Genomic DNA, 23109 nt, shown 5'->3' with positions numbered 1-23109 from the left:
TTTAGTTGAATTAAGTAATTACGTAAAGATCTCACAAAAGGGGAAAGGGGGACACATGTCAGAAGACTATCACTTATGTTTTTTGATTTTCATTGGCTAGGCCTGGGGAGGTCCAATGAGGTGTGAGAATGAGCAAATAGCAAGAGGGGTCGATCAAGAGAGAGAGGGGACTGATTTTTGGAAGGCATTATCACACACACACACACACACACACACTCACACAATCTCATGTGTGAAGCAAAGAAGACTTTGTCTCCTTCTCAAGCTTGTGAGAAGGGAGGCCTAAACCAACAACTCTTGGATTTGTGATGCAAATCCAACCAAGAGCCAAGCTTCAATGCATGCTTATCTCCTCTACCATGCTAATCAATAAGCTAAGCTATGATAATATGAGTGATTATGTGAGGAGATGTACATCTTTCCCGTAAGAATACTCCTTCTTCCTCTAAATCTACTCTCATACCCCGCTAGCTCTCACCATCTTCGAAGGTGTGTGAGGTCTTGGGTCTGAGACCGTGAGGCAATTGATGTTGTGTTTGATAAGTGTTTTGCTTAGTGTATGAACTTTCCATATTCATTGCACTAGCTACTATTGAAGGAACACAAAGAATTGCATTGTAAAATGTCTCTCTTGATGGGAGAAACCATAATACAAAGCCTTTTGGAGGGGGGACCGGCTCCATGCAAATCCGGTCCTCAACTGTTGTCAGTTGCTTAATTTCTCTCTCTTTTGAAGTATTATTCATGCTATCTAACTAGGTGTTATACTTTTCGTTGCTCTCTCCACCCAAACACTCTTGTTATTCTCATTAGGAAGCTATTCTAATGAAATGCTCACTATGTTCATGCTATTTTCCGCTACACACAAGTTATTAGACAATTAAATGTTACATTGACTTATCAAAGCACAAAAGTTACCGATTAGATTTTAGTTTCATTTGCCATCTCGTGTACTACATCTTGATTCGAGATGTCATCTCTTGGCAACATTTTGAGCGCATATGCACTATGTAAGAGGTTGACATAGCTAAAATATACATGGTGAGATGAAGAATCAGCACGCCAAGTTCTGGATGTGTGTCATGCCTTAAAGGGCATCTCTTGGATTGTCCATATATTTGAAAGTGTCTCAATTGTTGTCTCTTGGACTATGGTTACCTTTGAGAGCACAACAAGTTGTTGATGAAATTCCAATCCCAAAGGTCATCTCTTGACATGTATGCAAGTGTGGTTTACTTTTGAGATTCCAAAAAGTTGTTAATTGGTTGAGAAAGATGTATATTTCAAGCACTTATTGGTCAATATGTATGCCTAGTGCGGTGCCCTTCTAAGAAGGACATGACCACATAGACAACGAAGCTTTTGGTAGTTTTTGTTAGATTCAAAGCGAGGGTGTCTCATCAGATTCAAGCATCTTGGCTTGCATATTCAAGGCCAGTGGCATTATGCAAAAAGCTAATATGGTTAATATATACAATGTGAAATTATTAGTCGAGGATGATCCAAAAAAAAACGATACGCTTGGCAATCTTCTGTTGAAACATATGACAATAGTATGGTATTTGCAAAAGCACGAAAGTGCTTAGCTACCTTCCTATTCAAAATTGACTACATAGTATGTCCAAGTGGCGAAGGACAAAGAAGGTCTAGGTTGTTTTTCTCGGATGCAAAGAGAGGACCTCTTAGTAGATTCAACATCTTGACTTGCATCTTCAAATAGCATTATGCAAAAAGCTGATATTGTGAACATATGGAGGGCGAGATTATTAGTCGAGGACGAATCACGATCCAAAAAAAATAGAATGCTTGCCAATGTTCAATTGAAACATATGACAAATGTACGGCATTTACCGAAGCAGTAAAAGCGCTTGGCTAGCTTCTTGTTCAAAATTAAGTACATGGTATGTCCAAGTGGCTAGCTTCTTGCTCAAAATTGACTAGCTACATGGTATGTTCAAGTGGTGAAGGGAAAATAGCTCTAGGTTATTTTCAACAAAACCAAAGTGAGAGCCTCTTCCTAGCTATAGATGCAATCACCTATGCCAGCATCTTGAAGGATAATGCGTGTCTAAGAGTGCATTGATTGTGGAGTATGCCCAATAGTAGATGTCACAAATCTCTCTCTCTCTCTCTCTCTCTCTCTCTCTCTCTCTCTCTCACACACACACACACACACACACACACACACACACACACACATACACACACACACAATCAACACACACACACAATCGGGTTGTATTTTGTGTACATAAGAGACCTTTGGAGATGCACAATGGCCTATATGACGAATGTAAAACGAACCATTGTGGGGGTGCATACTTCTATGTGATGTAGCCAGGATCTCGATAGAAAAGAACTGATAATCTCACCCATCTGTGAAGAAAGACATATCGACGATGCTCCCCACCTGCCCCCCCCCCCCCCTCTCTCTTTCTCTCTCTTCGCCTCCCTCCCCCGTTGAGAGAAAGGGTCACATGTTCATAGTTGTATAACATGAAAAGATGAAATGCTTATGAATAACAACTACATGTCGTAATTAAGTATGAGTAACTGCAATATAGTAAGTGCATAGGAACAACAATATTACTTGTTCTATCTAGCAACAACATCTAATTGCTATATGGGAATTTCAAAGTGACTATGATTTTGCTACTTCTATTTGGTAAATATACAAAATTGCTATATAGCAATTGGTTCAAAAGTAAGATTCCTTTTTTCATCTAGCAATTAAGTTAAAAGGTAGTCTTAATTGCTAGTTCAATTGGGCTCGCACACAAGGCTTGCTATTTGCATCTAGCAAATAAATCAAATGTTGGAAGGATTACTATATGGGAGTACGTCTAAAGCTCCTTGTGATCTGTGATTAAGCCCGTGCGGCAGTACAACATTGCATTCACAGCAACTTTTGGCGAGCAGGCCAGCCACGCTGGCAAGCATGCTAAGGCGGCAACGGGCGCCCTCCTGCCACGCTGGAGGAGCGCTCGAAATCTATCTCCAGCCGTGGATTAAAGGCGGCGAGAGGCTCATGTAGAAGAGAGGGAAGGCCGTAAGCAGCTACAAGGAGAGGGGCTCGCCAGTTAATTGCAAGGGGGAACTTGGAGAGTTGTAAACGGAGCTGCAGGCAAGCATGAGGGAATTGGAGGCCGCAAGGTGCTGGCCATGAGCAGGGCAAGAGGAGAATGGCTCTATTAGAGGAGGGCCAAGTGCCAGAGCGTGAAGAGCTGGTCCGTGAACAGGCTTGGGAGGCAGACTTCAGAGGCAGACTTCAGAGGGCGAGGGCACCTACACGCAGAGAGGGCGGGGCTTCTTGGGTGTGTAGAGCCGCCAGAAGGCTGGCCGTGATCAGGGCAAGGGAAATTGGAGGCTGCCAAGGTGAAGAAAGGGGTGGTGGTTGTTGCAGATCGAGAGGGCTGAAGCTTGCAGATGCCACCAAGAACAAAGCTGGCTGGCCGTGAGCCTTGAAGGGGTGCCGATCACGGGGCGTGGAAAGGCTACGAGCACTCCTTGTGTGGGAGGTTGATGCAAGAAAGGGAAGGAGGGTGTTTTCTCTGAAAAGCATCATTGTACACTTCCCAAATAAAACCCAAACGATTTGACATCAACACAACCTCTACATTTTTATGTTGAAGTGCATATTATCGCTCTCTTTCTCTCATGCCTAAGTGCGTGTCATGTATCTGAGTGGTTTCTGTGTGAATATGGTGTGTGGAAAGGATACAAAATTTGTGGGTGTGGCATGAATAAAATGGATCCAAGTCTGAGGTCGAAGGGATACACACCAGTGATTTGGTCGGGGTCTATGACTTGTTTACTGTAGGGCGGTCTATGTGTGGATATATGGGTGTTCTAAAAGGTGATAGCCTCAAAGCCATGGTATGCTTTGCAATGGGATGCATGCAGTCGGGGTTGGTTGGGTACGGGCTTGGTCAATAGTAGATTGCAGATTGTGTATCGAGGTGTGTGTTAAATAGGGGAAAGGGGTGTTGTTAGATCACTGGGCTATAGAGAGGCATTCAGTTTGTGTGCTGGTGGTTTTCCCATTTCCCCCTTTCCATCTTGTGGTGCCCCCACTGAGGATCCACTGATTGCTTCCTAACAAGGTGTTCGTGAGTCAAGATGAAGCAAGAATTTGGTCCGGTGTTCAAAGGAGATGAAGATGGTGATGATTGGATTGCAGATTTTGAGCTATTTATGCTAGCAGTATTGCGGATTCCAGGTGACGAAGCAAAGCTTCAGACTCTACCTTTGGTGCTGCGAGGTAAAGCAAAATCTTGGTTCGATGGCAGAATTGGATAGAATTTCGAGAGCAATTTCTACAAAGGTATCAAAAGGTGGTGTCGGCTTCGGAAGCAGATGCAAAGATCAAAGACCTGCAGCAAGACGTAAGTGCAAATTTTGATGCTTTTGTTGATAAATTTGAAGCCTATTGGGGGGATTTTGCGATTGCTACCCAAGCAACCAATGCGGGATATTTTAAGCTGGAAAGGTTTCTATCTTGCTTGCATCCCTATGTTCGTGAGAGAGTGGACTATGAAGATCCAAGGACTTATGACGAAGCTGTCAGAGTCGCTAGAGCAAAGAGTCAAAAGATGAAGAAGAAAATGGAGGCAGAATTGCTACAGTCGGCAATCACGGTAGCCAGTGGACCTAGGCCCAAACAGATTGATGATCATCAAGAGGTAAAATCCCTTTCTTTTATTGATATGCATTTGATCAAAGCACAGGAAGCTGATGCCAGGCTAGAAAAGGTAGAAGAAGTGCCAATCAGGTCTCAAAATATACAGAGGGGCATATTCAGAGTGCCGCCTAGTTTGATTGCTCAAGAGGAAGAGGTGATAAAAGGCCTTGAAGAAGAAGTATTGATTCTAGAACCAGCAAAACGGGAAAGGTAGCAGAGGTGCAAGTACTGACAAGTTCAAAAGAGGAGTTCGACAGTTCTCACAGCTCTAGTAGCAGTTTGGACACAGATAGCATGTGGGAGACAGAATCCATGTCTTCAAGGTATGAAAGTTATGATGTTTTTCATGTAGATGAAGTGGAGCAAGATGTATACGAGTTTCCTACCAACCATTTGAAGGTAAAAGAGGGGCATAGTGCAAGTGTGGAGATGCCTTGTGTGAATCGGCCAGTCGAGCAGCCCTATCTTGTGTCTCGTGATGGTGAGTCCCTGTTGGAGGAAGAGGTATGGTTTGATTGTGCATCCGTCTTAATTGAAGAGCAGGTTTTTAAGGATGACTTGCAGGAACTAGGAACAGAAGCTGTGGTAGGTCAAGTTAATTTGTCTATGCAGGGGGTGGGGCAACTTTGCTTTGGTGGGCATGTTGAGGTGCACTTCGAAGTTTCAGCGTTTGTGTGTGGCCGTGGAGATCTAGTTCCGGCAGATGACTCTATGGAAACTGATACAGGTGCAACCTATAAGAGTGAGTCTCCATGCAATGAGGAAGGTGCCACCAACCTTGCAGGTGATGAGGTATTTGAACAGGTTGAAGCTCTAGCAAGTCATACTCGTAAGTATGAAAAGGTGGCCTTGGAGCCATTTACAGAGGGTTTGGATACAGGTTTGCAAAGGAAATAGGTTTGCTTGCCTATGCAGCAGGCAAAGCAAATGGCATGGTTTTGAAGCTATGTGTTGTATTGTTGAGAGCTATGTTGTTCCAGGTTGCTTTGCAAGGGGTACTATGCAGGTCTCGGTGCTCATATGATAAAGATGATGATATGGAGAGTTCTCTAGCAGATGACATGATAGCGGATTGTGGTACCGGTGCTTCAAGTGTTTCAAAGTATGCTTATGGTTGACAGGAAGGCTTGTGGATACAGGGTGACAAAGCTCCATGCTATGGAGAGCTGGAAGGGTGGTGTGTCTATTGGCATACAAGTGCAAAGAGGGGCTTCAATGTGCATGCTTTACAGGTGGATGGACACGGCCAATGTTTTGTTTTTGATCCAGGTGGACTCTATGCCATGCTTGGGGAAGCTCAAGGCTTTCCATTTGATCCTGAAGGAGTGGACAACCGCTAATTTCTTCCTCTCTCTCTCTCTCTCTCTCTCTCTCTCTCTCTCTCTCTCTCTCTCTCTCTCTCTACCACTTATGTAGTCACGATATATCCTTTTTCTCATGCAATCCTATTTTACCTAAATAAGAATGTGGTTGAGCATGAATGCTCAACTAGGGGGTGGGCAATGATAGTGCAGCCGGACTTGGTCGGCCCAAGGAGAGCTCAAAAGCTGGTACATGGATATTTGCAAGCAAATGGCAAAGTGCTTCAGTGGCTATTTGATGCAAGGTACAACTAGCATGGTTGAGATATGTGTACCAAATGATACATTTAATAGGTCGGACCATGGCTTGGGGTTCATTAAATACGACATGCCCTTTAGTGCTGAGGCGAGGAGATCATACATTTTCTATTAGCAACTTAATTCTCATCAGATGAGTACCAGGTTGTTGGTTATCTTGTTTTGCAAAGAGCCAATAGTATCAGTTTGACTTACACGCTTCCCACACCCCACAAGAGACCCCCTTTTCAAAAGGAAAAGGAAGGTTTGTTGTTTTGTTTTTTTTTGTGGGGGTGGGTTGGGGGGTTTTTGGGGGGGGGGGTTTCCTAGTTTTCTCTACTACATGTAACTTACAAAAGACGTAATTACCTTAAATTTTCAAAAAGAAGGTGTCCAACTTAATCAACCTTGGGTTCAAGCATAATTTAGAAACCTGTCCATGTTTTCTTGTTTTTTTACAAAATTCACTAAGTGTGAGTAGTATATAATTAAAAACCAAAAAGAATTACAAGGAAAACCCTGCTCAAATCGAGCCAGGGCATCAAACCACATCACCAAGCACCACATAACCACCAAAGAGTCCATAATCTAGAAACCTTGTCCATGATTTCTTTTTCTGTTTTTGCAAAATTCACTCAGTGTGAGTAGTATATTAAAAACCAAAAAGAATTACAAGGAAAACTTTGCTCAAATCGAGCCAGGGCATCAAACCAAATCACCAAGCACCACACAACCACCAAAGAGTCCATAATCGGGCTTTTTACAACGAAGTCAATAAACCCATACAAGTTAAACAAATATTGTCGAGCTACCCATATTGGATGCCGCCATCGTCGACTCACTCACACCAAGCCGAAGACGTCCAATACAAATAGCAGTACATAGAGAACACTTGAAATTTACAGCAAGAAAGCAGAAGATCCATCGTCTCACCGTCATGGAATGATCCGCCGCCAAGCAAGCAACTTGGGGGAGCCACCAAGCTAGGGGAACTGCCACCTCACCCCAACTTGCCCACCGAGCTTGAAACTAGTACTATCCACCATAGGACAGAAAAAGTTGTGCCGCAGCAGGAACAACAAGGAGCAAACTCCCAACCACTACTTGACCGCCCAAGATGGAGGGCTGGTGTTAAATATCGGCTAGCTACGTTACGTGTAGGTGGAGCACACCGGTAGAGCCGGTCACGGTGCTTTTGGGGGGCAAGAATGTTTTTTTTGAGTTATAAAAGGCAGGTTGCACTACCCCTTCAACCACGCATGCGTAGCATAGAGGTATAGCAATGGGTTGTGGCGGAGGCAACCAGGGTTCAAGACGTCTGCACCGACAAGCGCGTTGACCTTTTGGTCAACTACTCTCAACCGGTTTTAATTCACCGGCAACCGGCTTGGCTTGCCATGCCACGCAGGCAAGCTAGCCGATATATAACCAAATCCCGCTTCTCCATGGCAAATACCTACACCGTCTCCATCCTCTTCACTACCCCCCCCCCCCCCCCCCCCCCCCCCCCGCGGCCCAGCTCGCAACACACCCGCCCACCGTCGGATGCGCAGAGTTTCTCTCCACAAAGGAGGAGGTCGCCATGCAACCGAGGTTTCAAAAATGGAGGTCTTTTCATGAGAGGGAAGAGGGAGCCCAACCTCAGCACTAAATGGCACGGAAATTTAATGAGGCCAAGCAGGGGGCCGCGCGCATGAATCTCAAGGAGGTTTAAGGGCTCAAAAAAATGGATGTCCGGTATCGCGTGCAGGATTTGAACCAGGGGTGGGAGCTATGCAAGGCTTGTCACCTATCAAAGACTCCCGTGCGCATATGTTGACCATGATGGGAAACATATGCATGATAAGTAAACGCGGACAGGCTCCCTGCTTGTCCAAGTTTACTTTTTGTGTCCTACTTTACTTCTGGGTCATCCGACGACTGCGGGCGTCCCGATCTGAGTGTCCCTAGTTCCCCTGTCGTAGATCCCACCGCTTGGGCTCAATTTAATTGCATGTGCCCTTTAGTGCTGAGGGGAGCCCAAGGCCGCTCAAGTAGGGTCCCTTCCCCGAGATACCCCCTACCATAGCGGCCTCTCCCCGCCCCGATGCCGCTCAATAGAGAAACCCTAGCTTGTCCATGTTTTCTATCCAATAGCCTCCATATTAGTTTTAGGTTCAAACCCAAAAAAAGATAACACCATATTGAAGCAGACAAAAAAAGCAGTAGAATGACTAGGGTGGCAACAGAAAGGCCAACACAAGGCACCTCTATAGCTGGTAAAATAAGAAACCCTTAGAGGGAAGAAAGGTGTCTAAGGCAAGGGATCTCTATATCTAGTCTTTTAGCCTAGGGTAAACCCCGAACTTGAGGACATTGAAAAAGAATCTGCTCATTTTTGTCATGTGATGTAACATTGGAGGTGCGTGAGGGCGGAAATGGGAGCCCATGCCTTAGAGCGCTCCCACACGGTACCTTTTCAAAAGGAACGAGGACTAAAAAGGGGTTGAAATTGTGAATATAGGAGGTCTTTGTTCCTTTTGTGAAACTTTTGCATTTTTGCAATAGTTTGGATAGTTTGAGCGTAGTTCCATAAAGTCTCTCTTGCTATTGGTTGAAAGGAAAAGTAGTATTTCTATAGTTGGGTCTTGTGAAAATAAAGGGAATTCCTTTATGTGTGTGGGAATGCAAAATCAAAGGAGTATGGTGAGTTACGGAACTCATCATGTGGAAGCCCTCTTAGGTCATGACGATGTCAATGGTTTTGCATCGGACATGCAGTAGAGAAAATGAGACAGCGTTTTTTGACTCTTCGTGTAAAAGAACAGGACCCCAATGGGTAGACATACCTATCATGTTAAAAAAGGATAGCAAGCTGTGAGATTCAAGCCCATGATCCTGCAAATCAAATTTGGACCCATTAGGCTAACCATCTCGCCACTCACTCCATTGTGTACTCTCTCCCAACCTCGCCAGTACCTCACAAGTGTCCTTAATCTGGGCGTTGTCCGCTTATTGGGTGTATTATCCTATTCGGAATTGCATACTTTACTTGTCAACCTACGAACTACTTCTCCAAATGAACGCTAACTCTTTAAATGTGAATTTACATCTTTTTCTGTTTTTGCCATACAATTGTGAGTTGAGAGAAATTATATTAAAAAGAATGCAAACGCCCTCAAGCACAACATGTGCCTTGAGGTGACAACAATTCCATAAAAGGCAAGGACCCAACCACACCTGTAATCAAACAACTGGGTGCTATGAGAGTCCTAGGCAACTCAGTGCAAAGTGCCACTCTTTATCTCTGCCTCTTGTCCTCTCTTAGCTCCTACTACATGGATGAGCTCGGTGTTGAGATGCATAACATCACCAAACTGAGCCACAGCTAGTTTGGTCTCAAACACCCAAAGATTCCTAGACTTCTAGACTTGATTGAGGAAGCAGAATCTAGTGATTTGGGTTTACACCATGACGGCTTGGTTTTGAAATATACGGTCTTCCAAAATCAGGTTATCTGTAAAGAAGATAATCTTCCAAGTCTTCCTTACCCATTTGCAGACTTTAGCGCTAGTGCCCACGAGGTCGGGCACTTGCTGAACAAATTCAACGGATCCTCAGAAGCTGCTCTACACCTAGAGCAAGTGGCAATGCCAATCCCTCTAGTGGAAACCTTAATCCCATTAGGCACGGCTCCCCACAGCACCTTCCAAATCAAAAACTTCATGTAATTAGGCCATTTGCTCTCCAATATGGCCTTAACTCTCCATTGCCACCGTTCTTCTTACCAATTTTTCTTCCATATTTTGTTGATCGGCTTTGTATACCAACTCATTATAGATATCATGTGTCTTGGCAAGAAGAAAAACTTTATCTTTCAGCCAATGCTAGGCTTTCCAGTCGCCGAGGATGGGTGAAGGTGATGTTGTCATCACTTCCAAGAGTCTGCTGACAAGAAGTCTTTCGTACAGTCCCAAATTATTTCACATCACTAAATGGTCCACATCCTTCCAGCGTATATTTTTGTCATCCCAAAGGTGGAATAGTTTAGAGATTCCTTTGATGCTTACCTGACGAGTAACTTCCCTCCAAAAGGGATTCAAGGAGCCTCTTCCAAGTTTGGAGAGCCAGGGAGACCAATGGAGAGAGGAGTCCTTGAAGTACCTGAACTTCTCCCCCCATTCCATGGTTGAGGTCGCTTTGTTACGCATATGTGCTAGTTCCCTTGTGCTACCTCCAAGCTTAAGGAGTGTCCAGAGGGGCGCCAAAATCTTATCGTACACCGTGGCCTCCTTCCATGTGCTCCCTTTAGAGGCAAGCTCTGCTCTGTCCGTCATATCCCAAGCCATGATGGCCCATTCTTTCTTCCGTTTTGTCAAGGAGAGAACAAAATTGGCACACAATGCGTCTGCATGCAGCATGGGGCCTAAGATCCCAATGTCATCTTCTTCCTATGGCCTCACAACCCACTCCCATTTTCCCCATTGGCATGGGGTCGTGCATGTAGATTTACATCTTACACCCACCTAAGCTCTACAGGGTGAATTAATCACAAAGGCATGAGGTTAAAGGGCTCACCGACTATTCCTCGCTATAGGCATACAAGGCCATCATTTCTTTTATCTCCTTGCCACCAAGATATATAAATGTCTTTGTTCTTGACAACGCCATCAAGGGCCACTAGTACTTGCTATGTATGTAACATACTTTTTTTTAAAATATATATATTTGAACATCCTTCATCAACCTCCTAGCAATGGCCACACCATTGCAAAAAGCTCCTTACTTGGAAGTTGATGATGTTTGGGTCTCAATGCTTACTGCACATTTTGGTGAATATTTATATTTTGTGACTTTCTTCGATGGTTTCATGTATATTCACTTGAAGCAAGGTCCCAAGTGTCCTGTGCTTCAAGGAATATTGTGTATTAAGGGCATACTTTGCATTTTTGGCTAATCTCGTGGGATAAAACACTATGTAAACTGACATATACCCCTCAACAAAATGATATTGCTAAGAGAAAAACTAGTTTTATGAAGATGGCACTATGCATGGTGAAAAGTCACATACTTTTTGGCATGAGGTTGTCATGCATGATTTCTTTGTGACTTCGCACGAATTTTGTCATGGCAAGAAGCATTCAATCGCGGTATACCACTTTGAACGAATTTTGGCATGAGGCTATCGTGCATGCTTCCTTTGTGGGTTCCCCTCTAAAGCTTTGTGGTCTACCACTTCAAACAAATTTTGGCATGAGGTTGTCATCCATGCTTCCTTTGTGGGTTCCCCTCTAAAACTTTGTGGTCTACCACTTTGAACAAATTCTGGCATGAGGTTTTAATGCATGCTTTCTTTGTGGGTTCCCCTCTAAAACTTTGCAGTCCACCACTTCGAACGAATTTTGGCATGGCAAGAAGCATTCAATTGGCTATTTGTGTGGGTGCAGTTGCTTGGCCGTTACTTTAATTCCAAAGAAACAATGTGGAAAATTGAATGATAATCCTACCAAGAACCTCTTTGTCATTTACAATTTAGGAAGCAACGGTTACAGGTTGTGTCATCCAATTAGAAAATGTGCTTTGGTCAACAATTGAGATTTAGTTTTTGTAACAAGTGATGTGAGCCCTTTCTATTATTATGTACCAAAAAAGAAATTGGTGGAACACACAAGAATTGCACACTCAAATATGTTTTTTGAACTTTAATTTGCACAAGGCACATGTGCAACCTTGTTGGGTTTTTTTTTAAAGCAAGAAACTAAAGTATTTAGGTTAAACAAAGTACTGTATTCATTACAACAAGCACCACATGCTTGGTGTATTTAATATTAATCTCGATGCTCATCGGTTTCGCAAAAGTCCAACTAAGAGCACATTGTATCTACAATGGACAAACAATGAATATCCCATCATTATTCTTTGTCTAGATGATTCGAGGGATCTAGAAGAGACATTTAATTTGAACTGTATTTTGACATGTTACATTTTCATGGTGTTTGTTTACTCTCAAGTTTGAGGGTATGACATTGCAAAGATGATGCAACCTATGGTGGCTACAACTCATGGGACTGTAGCTAATGGCTATTAGAAAGTTTTACTTATTGCTAAAGCAAGCTTGGCCTATGAAAAGTAGATTAGGAATCAGTTTTTGGTCGTGGCACTACCAAGATTTCAAGCACAAAATTGATATGGAACTTACCTGTGCTTCTTTTGATGTCCAACTCTATCAACAGCTTGTTCAATGTCTCACTTATGTATGCTCTATGAAGCTACTACATCCTATACAACAATTAAATTTATGCATAGCACAACACCATTGCAATCACCACTACTTCACTGTCCTCACATCATGTGGGGTTGAACACAAGACTCAACACATGAAATAGGCTTACCGCCATGCTCTCACACGTACTTGTTCACATGGTTTGTTTTCAAAAACACACCAAGATTCAACTAATTCAAAACTGTTTACATTTACTCAATAAATCAATTAATCCATTCAGCTTAAGTGTCATAGCCCAAATTTTTGCATTAATTAAATCCACCTCTGTTTTCTTATTTGCAAAGAATGTAACTTTTCTTCAATGCCAGTAAATTCTAGGGATTGACACAAGATATCTACATGCTGAGAAGAATTTACAATATGTTGAGCACATGCTTCCTTGGTGCAACTGCAATAAATACATGGATGCTATCAATACCGAGGAAAACCATTCCTGTTTTTGTCGGTTTAGCATCAAGAGAATACAATGTGCTTTGCAAGAAGCATGAGACCCATTCGGTTCTGAACATTAAAAACATAAAAACCATAACCGGTATCAATGACAGAGCCGTGTGGTAAAACACTTCTGAAAGTTAATGCATCTACAGGATCCAGTGATATCTTCTCCAGGCCGTTAGAAGTGGGACAGAGAAAGTCAGTTGTGTAGGTAGTTAAAGAATCCATGCATTTGGTTCCAATCCTGCACCCCACCAAAAAAAAAAACCAACATATCTCATGTCAAATACCTCAACAGTCAAAACGCTAGATAGAAATTTGTGGAAACTCTCATAATCTCCATCAAATTTCCAAAAATTCCCAAAATACTCATATTTTGCAAAAAAGACCAAAAATGCCCTTAGACGTTTTCGAAATACTCATCAAATTTCAACCCTTGAATGTTCTCAAAATCCTTAAAATACCCATATAAATTCAACCCTTTAATGTTTCAAAATCCCCAAACCACCCCTTGTTAATGTTGCAAACATCTCAGATTCATTTTTGCATAGGAAGATTGGTTCCCTCTCAATAAAAAACGATAGAGAGGTAGGACTTTAGAGAGAATTCTGGGCTCTTGAGATGGAATGTTTTTTTCTGTGTAGACACAAATTTCCACATCTGTAAGCTCATTGGTGAAAACTTTGGTCGAAAGAGCAAATTATGCAAAAATTCAAGCAATCCATTCAATTTTGGTACAAAGGGTATTTTGGAAATTTCTGAATATTTGGGGGTTATTTTGGGATAATATGATAAATTTCAGGGGTATTTTGGTAGTTTCTCTAAAACCTATGTCTCAGAAATTATAGCCCAACCAAGGAATGGCCCAAAGAAAGATGTGCTTATAACCATACACATATAAATCACACATGATCAAGCAAGCCAAAAAGTTGGTTAATTTACCTCATCCGGGCTGTCCAGCGACCAGATTCTTTTTTTAGCAAAGGAAGCCACTTGATTTCACTATCTGAAGCTGCCGTGCTCTTGACCAGATCCTCACATTTACTGATGACATTGCATGCTACTTCAGAAGGCTCCATCAAAATTGAGAATCTGGGCTTGCCTTTGTCATCATAGGCATACGATGCATTGATGGTATATCGAACTCGCACTTTGAATTCCAGCAAATGCAGAGGAAACCCATTGTAATACAGTACTTTGCTTGACCCACAAGATCTCAATTCAACGGAAGGTAGAATAACATGGCTGGCCAAGAGAAAAGGTACTCCCCCTGATTCCATCCTTGAGCCTGCCTTACTAAGCTGTGCCGCTGAAGAGGAGATAATGTCTCCTGAACCCTTTCCCAATGATAGAGAACTTAGAGCATTCAACAAATCTTGCACTAAGACAGACTCCTTCAGAGTTGACTCGTTTTGTAATTGCCCTTCATTGGCAGCTGAAGAGTTCATCAAAATCTCCACCTCTTCTGACTTAGCATCCACAACTTTTGCAGCACTCACATCCTCACTTACAGCTTCATAGCCTGTCACTGCATCTTCTGGAATATAGTCGATTTTCAAGAGAGTAGATACATATGAGAGCTTCGGGGAGATGCATTTCTCATCTTTCTCATCTTCTACAATGTTAGTGCAGCTAGTACAAGCCTGCCTTCCTAAAATGCTAGAGTCCTCCTTAACACTGTTACAAACATCCACCTTCAGACCTTCGAACGCTGAAAACAATTCGGATCTGCTCAAAGAATTCATCCCTTCCAAATCCTCAATATCAGGGTCTTCTCTGAAGGGAATGCGGCTACTCAGTTTGTCAGACGGCCTGGTAGCTGAAGAAACATCTCCAGCCCTATCACTTAATATAGCTTGAGAATCAACTTCCTGCTCTTTGTTATCATTGCCAACGAAACCATTCTGAGGAGAAGAGGTGGAGAAACTTGCAGACTGCTCCAACAATGATGTGCTCGTTGTTAGTTCCATTTGTGCCATAAATATGTCCGGGTAATTTGATTCCTGTGGATGAACAAAGCAATGTCATAACTAGCACAAATTTGTGATCATTGTATACACAACATAACTAGCATATCACTGTCTACACAACAAAAACCCCAATAAATTATGTCACTCCAAGAGCAGAAATCTGTGCGCTAACATGAAGATGATGAGTAGGCAAAATGCATAGCAACACAAAAACCGCACACAGAATAAGCCCCTCCAGCACAATGCTTTTGCACTCAAAATAGGAAAAAAAGAGTCCCTAGCACAAACAGAGTTACTCAATGGCTCCTGGAATTTCAACCTCCACCAGATATATCGAACACTTTCCATCACTCTCCCCCTGATAAAAGGGTACATAACCTTGGTATAGACTGGAGAAGATAGAAGAAAATTCATAAAGCTTCTTATAGGCCTAGGTTTCTCCATTGAATTTGTGCTCTAAAGTGCCATGCTTGCTTTGCTTGCAGTAGACTCCTTGGATCATTAGAAAACTTCATGTAGATCTCTACATATAAGCTAACCTCCAAGCTTGCTCTCCTTGCATTAGACTCCTCAGATCATTAAAAAGATTGATCAACTCTTGATCATGTTTATCCTTGCATAAAAGTGAACCTCTAAAAAGGCACTGTAAAACAGTAAACGTAAAGCATTCAACGATGCCACAAGCAAACGAGAGGCAGTTCAAGAATACAAACAAGAATTTTAATTTTTATATCTCAAGTTGCATGCCACCAATACAGAGGAAAACACCCGTGATATGTACAGATAATGGTAGTTCATCTGAGCAGATTCTCACCAGGAACAACATGGTTGCACAGCTTCGAAGGACATTAATATTCATGCGGACATCAGCTACACTCCTACACAAAATACAGTTAAGCAGGTGCAGGAATTGGCATACCCTCTTCCACTAAGAAACAGAAAATACAGGCCCATAGCATGCACACTACCTGTGCTCCTGCTTTCCATAGCCACAGTAGTTTGCAAGCGTTGCCAACTATAAAAAGAAGTAAAAGAGTGTGTCATATTAAACCTTATCAAAAACATTGGATTTATATCAAAAATGTGCCACATTTCTAAACCTTATAATTTCCGGCTCGCTTTCCAAATGTTTTTCTTAGTAAAGGGTAAGTATCAATGACCCCGGATGGCTCAGGTGCTGGCTGTCCAATTTTTGAGAACGCCTCGTTAATGCGAAGGATATCAAACTTCAATATGTTGTGCCCAGCCCAGATATGTCCTGCAAAAAGAGAGTGTATTGTCAAACTATACCTTAGCATTGACAGAGTGAAATCTACTTTCCAATGCGACTAAAAGCTCATGATCAGAAGTGGTTTGGGAGATGGGATGCATTACACTTGCTACATGATGCCTCAATAGACTTCCAAGTGAATGAAGCTTTTCTACAACGCCAATGTATTACGGCTTGGGAGGAATCCGGTGAGTCGCGCTTCATACATTACATCACCCATATTGCTCCCAACTACAAAACCATGTTTTTCACTGAGAGAGGAAACCGTACTCACCCTTATATGTTTGAGCCTCTCCCCTTGTTAGCAATACGCACTATCGTAACTATTCGGCTTAGCTCCCACTCCCTTCAATGCGAGACAAGGCGTTGGGGCAAAGGAGAAGAGTCAAATCGACTGTGCACCTTATGCTCATTACAAGTTCCAAGAGTCTGAGTACCACACAATACTAGAGTGCTCAGCTTTTGGTCACATCCGAACTTGCTTCCCTTGTATTTTTTAGCTAGAAGTACTTATACACACTTTCCTCTCCCAGCCACAGTGTGGGCTCTCCATTGCGACTCTCATCACGACGATTCTCAAGCATGATGATTTGTATGATAAAGATGTGATTGTTGACGAAGATGATGGTTTAGTTGATGCTTTTTCTAGCAAAGCTAACCTCGTTGCAGATTCAATCAATCACTAAGAATCAATCTTGGCTTTCGAGTCGAGGTCCACAGTACCCCCCCCCCCCCCCCCCCCCCCCAGGCAAATTCGATCAATCACGAAGGACCGATCTTGGCTCTCGAGCCTAGGTCCAAAGCCCCCCATCAGGAAGAACCGATCTTGGCTCTCGACGAGCTTAGGTCCAAAGAACCCTTACAGGAATTACTATGTGTTCGAATGATTAGTCAACACGCATTGTACAAGTCTTTCATTCGTGATCGTTTCCCTATTTTTGACATTTTTCACTTATTATTTTTAAGTGACTTTTGTTGGAAAGTAGGTAGGGCAAATTGAGTAAGTTTGTATATAAGCAAACCTAAGCTAGCACTAATTGGTAGAAGAGGCAGCAGGAGCAATCGCTCAACAGGCAACTTCTCAACAGAACCCGAGAGAGAGGCCTAGAGTTTTTGCTCTTGCAGATTCCGACGACAGTAGAACATCAGATCAGCCTAGCGTTTTGTATTTGTAGGACAACCGGCAGCAACAAAGCAGAATTCAGCCCTAGCGTTTTTGGTTTGAATCACAACCTCAGCGTTTTTGCAAATCATCGCGACGGAACATTAAGAGCCACCAGCATTTTCAGTTTTCAGCCCTTAGACATCGCAGATCAAGTCCCGAACCTCGCAGATCTCACCTTCCCGCAACAGTTCCTCGCCGCACGGTCAGTTTCCGCAAGGTTTACAGTTTCAGCCCGTAAAACACAGATTTCAGCATCTGCGTTTTCAATGCGTCGTCATCGACATAGAGTCAGAATTCAGCAAATAAAGATTTGCAAATTTCAGCCCTTAGCATTTTCAGATTTCAGCCCGTCTCGTCGTCGTCCTCATCGTCGTCGACATCGTCGGCAAGTCCAAGCATTGTAGAGATTTGTGCAATCATAAGTAGACCGCTCTCGCCATAGAGAGTGGGACCTTCGGAAGAGGGTTTTACGTCTCTGGTGTCGTATTCTCTTCTCTACCTCTCAGTTTCATGCACTTCCATTCACTGTGTCCATTCACTTTGTTTGTGTCCATTGCACTCTCTCACTAAAGGAACGGAAGGCTCTCCCTTCCGTAAGTAAAAGAAACGTTGAGCACAGTTCGGAGCACTCATCTTGAGCAAAGTTCAAACATTCATTCAGCTACACCTAACAATCATGTCCATCATCGACTTGACCAAAGCCTCCATAGGATTCGGTGCAAACAGTGGCATAGATGAAGAAGGGGGAGGGTAGGAAAAACCTCCTAGCGGGGAAAATTCTTCTTCACCTTCTTCATGCTCATCACCTTCATGCAAAGTATCCATTCCGCTTCGGGTGATGACCATACACTGAGATCTTGGGTTCTTAAATTCACGAAGAACTTGGGTTCTTGTGGGTCTTGGGTTCTTGGATTCTTGAGGGTCTTGAGGTTCTTGAGTTCTTGAGGTTCTTCTTTCGCTTGCAATCTGTGTTAGAGAAGGATCTTCTCTTCACCCGAGTTCTGCTCTTTTCCGCGGGCGCACCCCTTGGAGGCCTTGCGCTCACACCAAGGTTGATTTTTCCCACCTCACGTCGATTGGCCGGCCGCTAAGTGCACGGTCCGCTCTCAATGAGTGAAAAGAGGCACAAGGGGAGGCTAGACAAGCCCTTCTTTCTTGGGTTTCCTGTCACTCTTCAAAAACACGATTAGGAATCAACATGCCCAAGAGGACTTGGGTTACGTGCGACCGCAACAAGCAAAAATATTTATATGGTTCTTGTGGTTCTTTCCTTGAGTGATACAGAACACTGCCAATGCTCTGATACCAATGTAAGATGTAGCGGAAGTGAATGTTGAACTTTGCTCAAGATGAGTGCTCCGAACTGTGCTCAAGGTTCCTTTTACTTATGAAAGGAAGAGCCTTCCATTCCTTTAGTAAGAGAGTGCAAGTGATCACAAACAAAGTGGATAAACACTGTGAATGAAGGTACTGAGACTGAGAGTTAGAGAGAGAAGAATACGACACCAGAATGTTGTCAAACCCTCCTCCGAAGGCCCTTCTCTCGATGGCGAGAGAAGTCTATTCTATTGATTGCACAATCTGGTACAAGATGCTGATGCAAATCTAGGTGATGCTACGTCGGGGTCGACGATGCTAAAGCTGAAAACTGAATGCCGTGAGTCGGTTCGTACCGCGCCAAGTTGGGGCTGTCCCGTGTACTTGATGCCTTGCTAAAATGTTGTCTTGCTGTCTACAAAAAGGCTCTCTCTGCTGGTCCAAAACACTGGTCATGCTGGTTTAAAAACGCTGGATTTGCAAGCTTAAAAACGCTGATCTTGTAGGCTTCAAATGCTAATCTGCTATCCCTTCAAACGCTGATTTGCTGTCCCTTCAAACGCTAAAGTTAGGGCAGAAAACGCCGGGCTTAAGGGGCTGAAAAACACTGAGGTTCTTTGGTCTTGGTTCTTGTTTGAGAAGATGCTCCAGTGGGCCTGCTGCACTGGGTGCTTGTGCTCTCCTTCCTGCTTCTGCCAGATAATGCTAGCGATGGTTTCCTTATATATTATCTTATGGAATTTACCCTACCCAATTCCAACAAAAGTCACTTAAAAATAATAAGTGAAAAATGTCAAAAATAGGGAAAATAGGTTCTGTGCATTGGAAAATGCTCCTAATGGATTCTGATGGTAATGTTGATGATCATGTTGTGTGCAAACAGAGGATATGCATCTAATCTAAGTGTCTGGACATGCACGGTCTGCGAACAGACTCCTATTCTAGACTGGCTTGACTAAACTGAACCTTGGTCATGCTGTAGCTTGTCCACGGACACATAGGGTTGGATGCGTCACGTGACAAAGACATACTTTCACTTCAGACACGGACTCTGTTTACATGATGGGATCTATAGACGCCTATGCACAGAGGATCCAGGGCGACCTTTAAAGGAGCTCACCCATATTGTGATAGAGACTCTACGGGATACGGCTAGGGAGGCTTATCAACATACACAACCCGAGCAGAAACGTCGTTCTGAGACTATGCCCCAGAACAGTTGATATGATGAGGAGTGCAAAGATTTGAGAGCCCAACCACAGAGAGAGGTCTCTCTGGTAGTGAAAAATCCTCGTACCATGGATGCCAAAAGACTAATCTATCCCCGAAGCTGAGAGGAGTGCGGCTGATGACCCTAGAGGTAAGTTTCTTTGATGAGAAAATAGCAATGAAAGTACCTCTATCGAGCAAGATGATTTCCTCCACTTTGCCTTCATCTAGAATGCATGAGAGCCACTCCCGGATGTTGACACAAGTGTAGGAACACCCACTAGGCGGCCAACAGCCCCTATTTGAGAGAGAATTTCTCCTATCTTGCGTTATAGATAATCTGAAAGTACCTCTATAGAGCAAGATGATTTCCTCCAATTTGCCTTCATCTAGAGTGCATGAGAGCCACTCTCGGATGTTGACACGAGTGTAGGAACACCCACTAGGCGGCCAACAGCCCCTATTTGAGAGAGAATTTCTCCTATCTTGCGTTGTAGATAATCTGGAATGACCAAAGACTGTGCCATAGTACTTGGGAGAGAGCTAGCCAAATCGAAATCCTACCCGAACACGGAAGGTGGGGGTTGAAGGGTGGGCGGGTGCAACTGAGAGTGAGAGTAGGCTACCAGCCCACATCCCTACCGGCAAACCAGCATGAGTCATCAACCATATGAACTACAGTTACCGCACCTACTTTGCAAATCCCATTAGGAAAGTCCAAATCCAAACACGGAGGCATGAGATAAACAAGTATCCAATCAAGTCTCCCTCTCTCTCTCTCTCTCTCTCTCTCTCTCTCTCTCTCTCTCTCTCTCTCTCTCTCTCTCTCTCTCTCTCTCTCTCTCTCTCTCTCTCTCGTCGGATAGATCTTTGAGGTCTCTTGGGATAGTTTCCTACGACGTTAAAATCCTCTTCTTCTCGTGTGTGTGTGTGTGTGTGTGTGTGTGTTAATAAAAAGAGGAAAACGGTATAACCTTTCTATCACCCAAGTGTGGTAGATTGGTTATGCCATTTCCCTCTTGAATAACAGGTCTTGAGTTCAACTCTCGTCGGATAGATCTTTGAGGTCTCTTGGGATAGTTTCCTACGACGTTAAAATCCTCTTCTTCTCGTGTGTGTGTGTGTGTGTGTGTGTGTGTGTGTGTGTGTGTGTGTGTGTTAGTTAATAAAAAGAGGAAAACGGTATAACCTTTCTATCACCCAAGTGTGGTAGATTGGTTATGCCATTTCCCTCTTGAATAACAGGCCTAGAGTTCAACTCTCGTCGGATAGATCTCTAAGGTCTCTTGGGATATACCTAGATGAATCCAGGATAAGCCCACATTCACCCTTGAAGGAAAGTGCAAGGTATAGACCCATGGTAGTCACCCACAAGACGATATAACCATCAGCTCCATCATGCATAGTATTGACTAAATACCACGACATCCCCACTAACGTCGTCAATGCCCAATAGTGGGTGTAGAACTAGGTACTAACATATGCTCCCCAACACAACACACACCACACGCACACACACATGAGCATACATCAACACAAAGTTCAGCGTACTGAGTTTCTGTCATGACTCCGGAGATCAAGGGCAGACTCAGCCATAATGAAGCTTAGCACTAAAAGAAGCATGAAATGGGAAAAATTAGAACAAATGAGGTAGTTGATAGTTTCCTACGACGTTAAACTCCTCTTTCTTCTTCTTCTTCTTCTCTCTCTCTCTCTCTCTCTCTCTCTCTCTCTCTCTCTCTCTCTCTCTCTACATATATATATATATATATAAATAATTGAAACTCTTGAAAATTGGGAGTCCTAAAATTGAAAGTTGGGAGTCCTAAAAGCTCCCAACAAAGTGTGTGTGTGTGTGAAAGGTTTGAAAACTTGACACCGAAACTAACCATGAAGCAGCCGGTAGATTTCATCAGCAACATCTGCAAAGGTAGGGGCATCTGAAACGGTGGTAGGAGTGATGGTGTTGCAATCTGTAGTGCGGCGATCAATGCAGGAGAGGTCTGCAGGACGGATGAGTGTGTGGAAGGAGCGGACCTCGGTAAGACCCTGTGCATTCAGTACCACGGCGCCAAACTCAAGAAGCTCATAGCTTCGGCATATGTACCCGGGCACATTCGTCTCCACATCAAAGAAAACTATGTGTTTAGCAGTGTGGTCCACTCTTCCTGGCAGCGTCTCCATAGCCACTCCCATAGGTAATTTAGTCGAAGCGGCACAAATCAGAGCACAGAGTTTGGCGGTAGTCTTTGCCAAAGAGGACGTATGCACGAGGTCCCGCCTTTATATGCAGTGCTGCCAAAGGGTAAAATAGTATCAATACTTTCACTAAAACACTCCTTCCTAGGCATCGATCTCTAAAAGTAGGAGGAATCCACTCACACTCCTTTCTCTAAAAGTTGAATGAACCCACTCACACTTCTTCCCAAAGCATCCTCTTTTTCCCTCTACTTTCCAAAGAAATATGCTAGATTCTCGGCACAGACTGCCCTTGATGGCTAGAGGTTTAGTGGAGTTACGGACATTTGATTCTTCAAGTGAAATTCCAGCACGGTATCAAAACATTTAAAAAGTGCAAGTTTATCTTAACCATAGAGTGAATGCGGTTTCCATAGCAACTCACAATTATCTATCTTCTATGATAGATGAGTATGCTGTTGATCCCGATTTTAGAGATGTGATTTCAGCCCTTGCACTAGGGAAGAAAGAGGAACCATTTACTTTACAAGATGGTTATCTTCTCTACGGCAATAGACTATGCGTTACTAGCTCACTACACGAGAAAGGAATGTATGAATCTCATGCTCCTCCTTATGCAGGGCATAGAGGGATTCAGTCTACACCCTAAAGGGGATTGAAACATATTTCTATTGGCCTACCATGAAAGCAAACCTACAAGAGTATGTTTCTAAATGTGTGGTATGCCAAAAGACGAAGTTTGATAGAGGGAAGAAACTTGGATTGCTTCAACCTTTGCCAATCCCTAATTCACCATGGGAGAGCATATCCATGGATTTTATCTTTGGATTGCCTAAGTCTATCCATGGGAACGGGAATATGGACGATAGTAGACAAGTTCAGTAAAAAAGCTTATTTTATACATGTCAAAAAGACTATCAAAGCCCATCAAATGGCAACCCTCTTCATTTCACAAATCTTCAAGTACCATGGATTTCCAATGTCCATAGTATTGGATAGAGAT

At 43.2% G+C, this 23109-nt stretch overlaps 1 protein-coding gene and 1 pseudogene across 1 annotated transcript; one reads left to right on the top strand and one right to left on the bottom strand.

Moving 5' to 3' along the window:
* The first annotated feature begins 2650 nt into the window (after positions 1 to 2650).
* Positions 2651 to 6485, top strand: LOC147422474 (uncharacterized; annotated as a pseudogene).
* Positions 6486 to 12762: 6277 nt separating this feature from the next.
* On the bottom strand, positions 12763 to 22201 carry LOC147422473 (uncharacterized). Its single transcript, XM_086502672.1, has 6 exons — positions 21797 to 22201; positions 16047 to 16204; positions 15915 to 15961; positions 15761 to 15824; positions 13919 to 14979; positions 12763 to 13220 (listed from the first exon to the last, which is right to left on the bottom strand). Exons 1-6 carry the CDS (start codon positions 22101 to 22103, stop codon positions 12995 to 12997), a joined length of 1863 nt encoding a protein of 620 aa, XP_086358798.1. The 5' UTR covers positions 22104 to 22201; the 3' UTR covers positions 12763 to 12994.
* Positions 22202 to 23109: the final 908 nt, after the last annotated feature.

This window comes from Adiantum capillus-veneris, chromosome 27 (assembly GCF_014529385.1).
Source record: "Adiantum capillus-veneris isolate H3 chromosome 27, ASM1452938v2, whole genome shotgun sequence".
NCBI classification, from domain to species: Eukaryota; Viridiplantae; Streptophyta; class Polypodiopsida; order Polypodiales; family Pteridaceae; genus Adiantum; species Adiantum capillus-veneris.
Note: the sequence above shows the minus strand (reverse complement) of the source record. Positions and strands in the feature narration are given on the sequence as shown.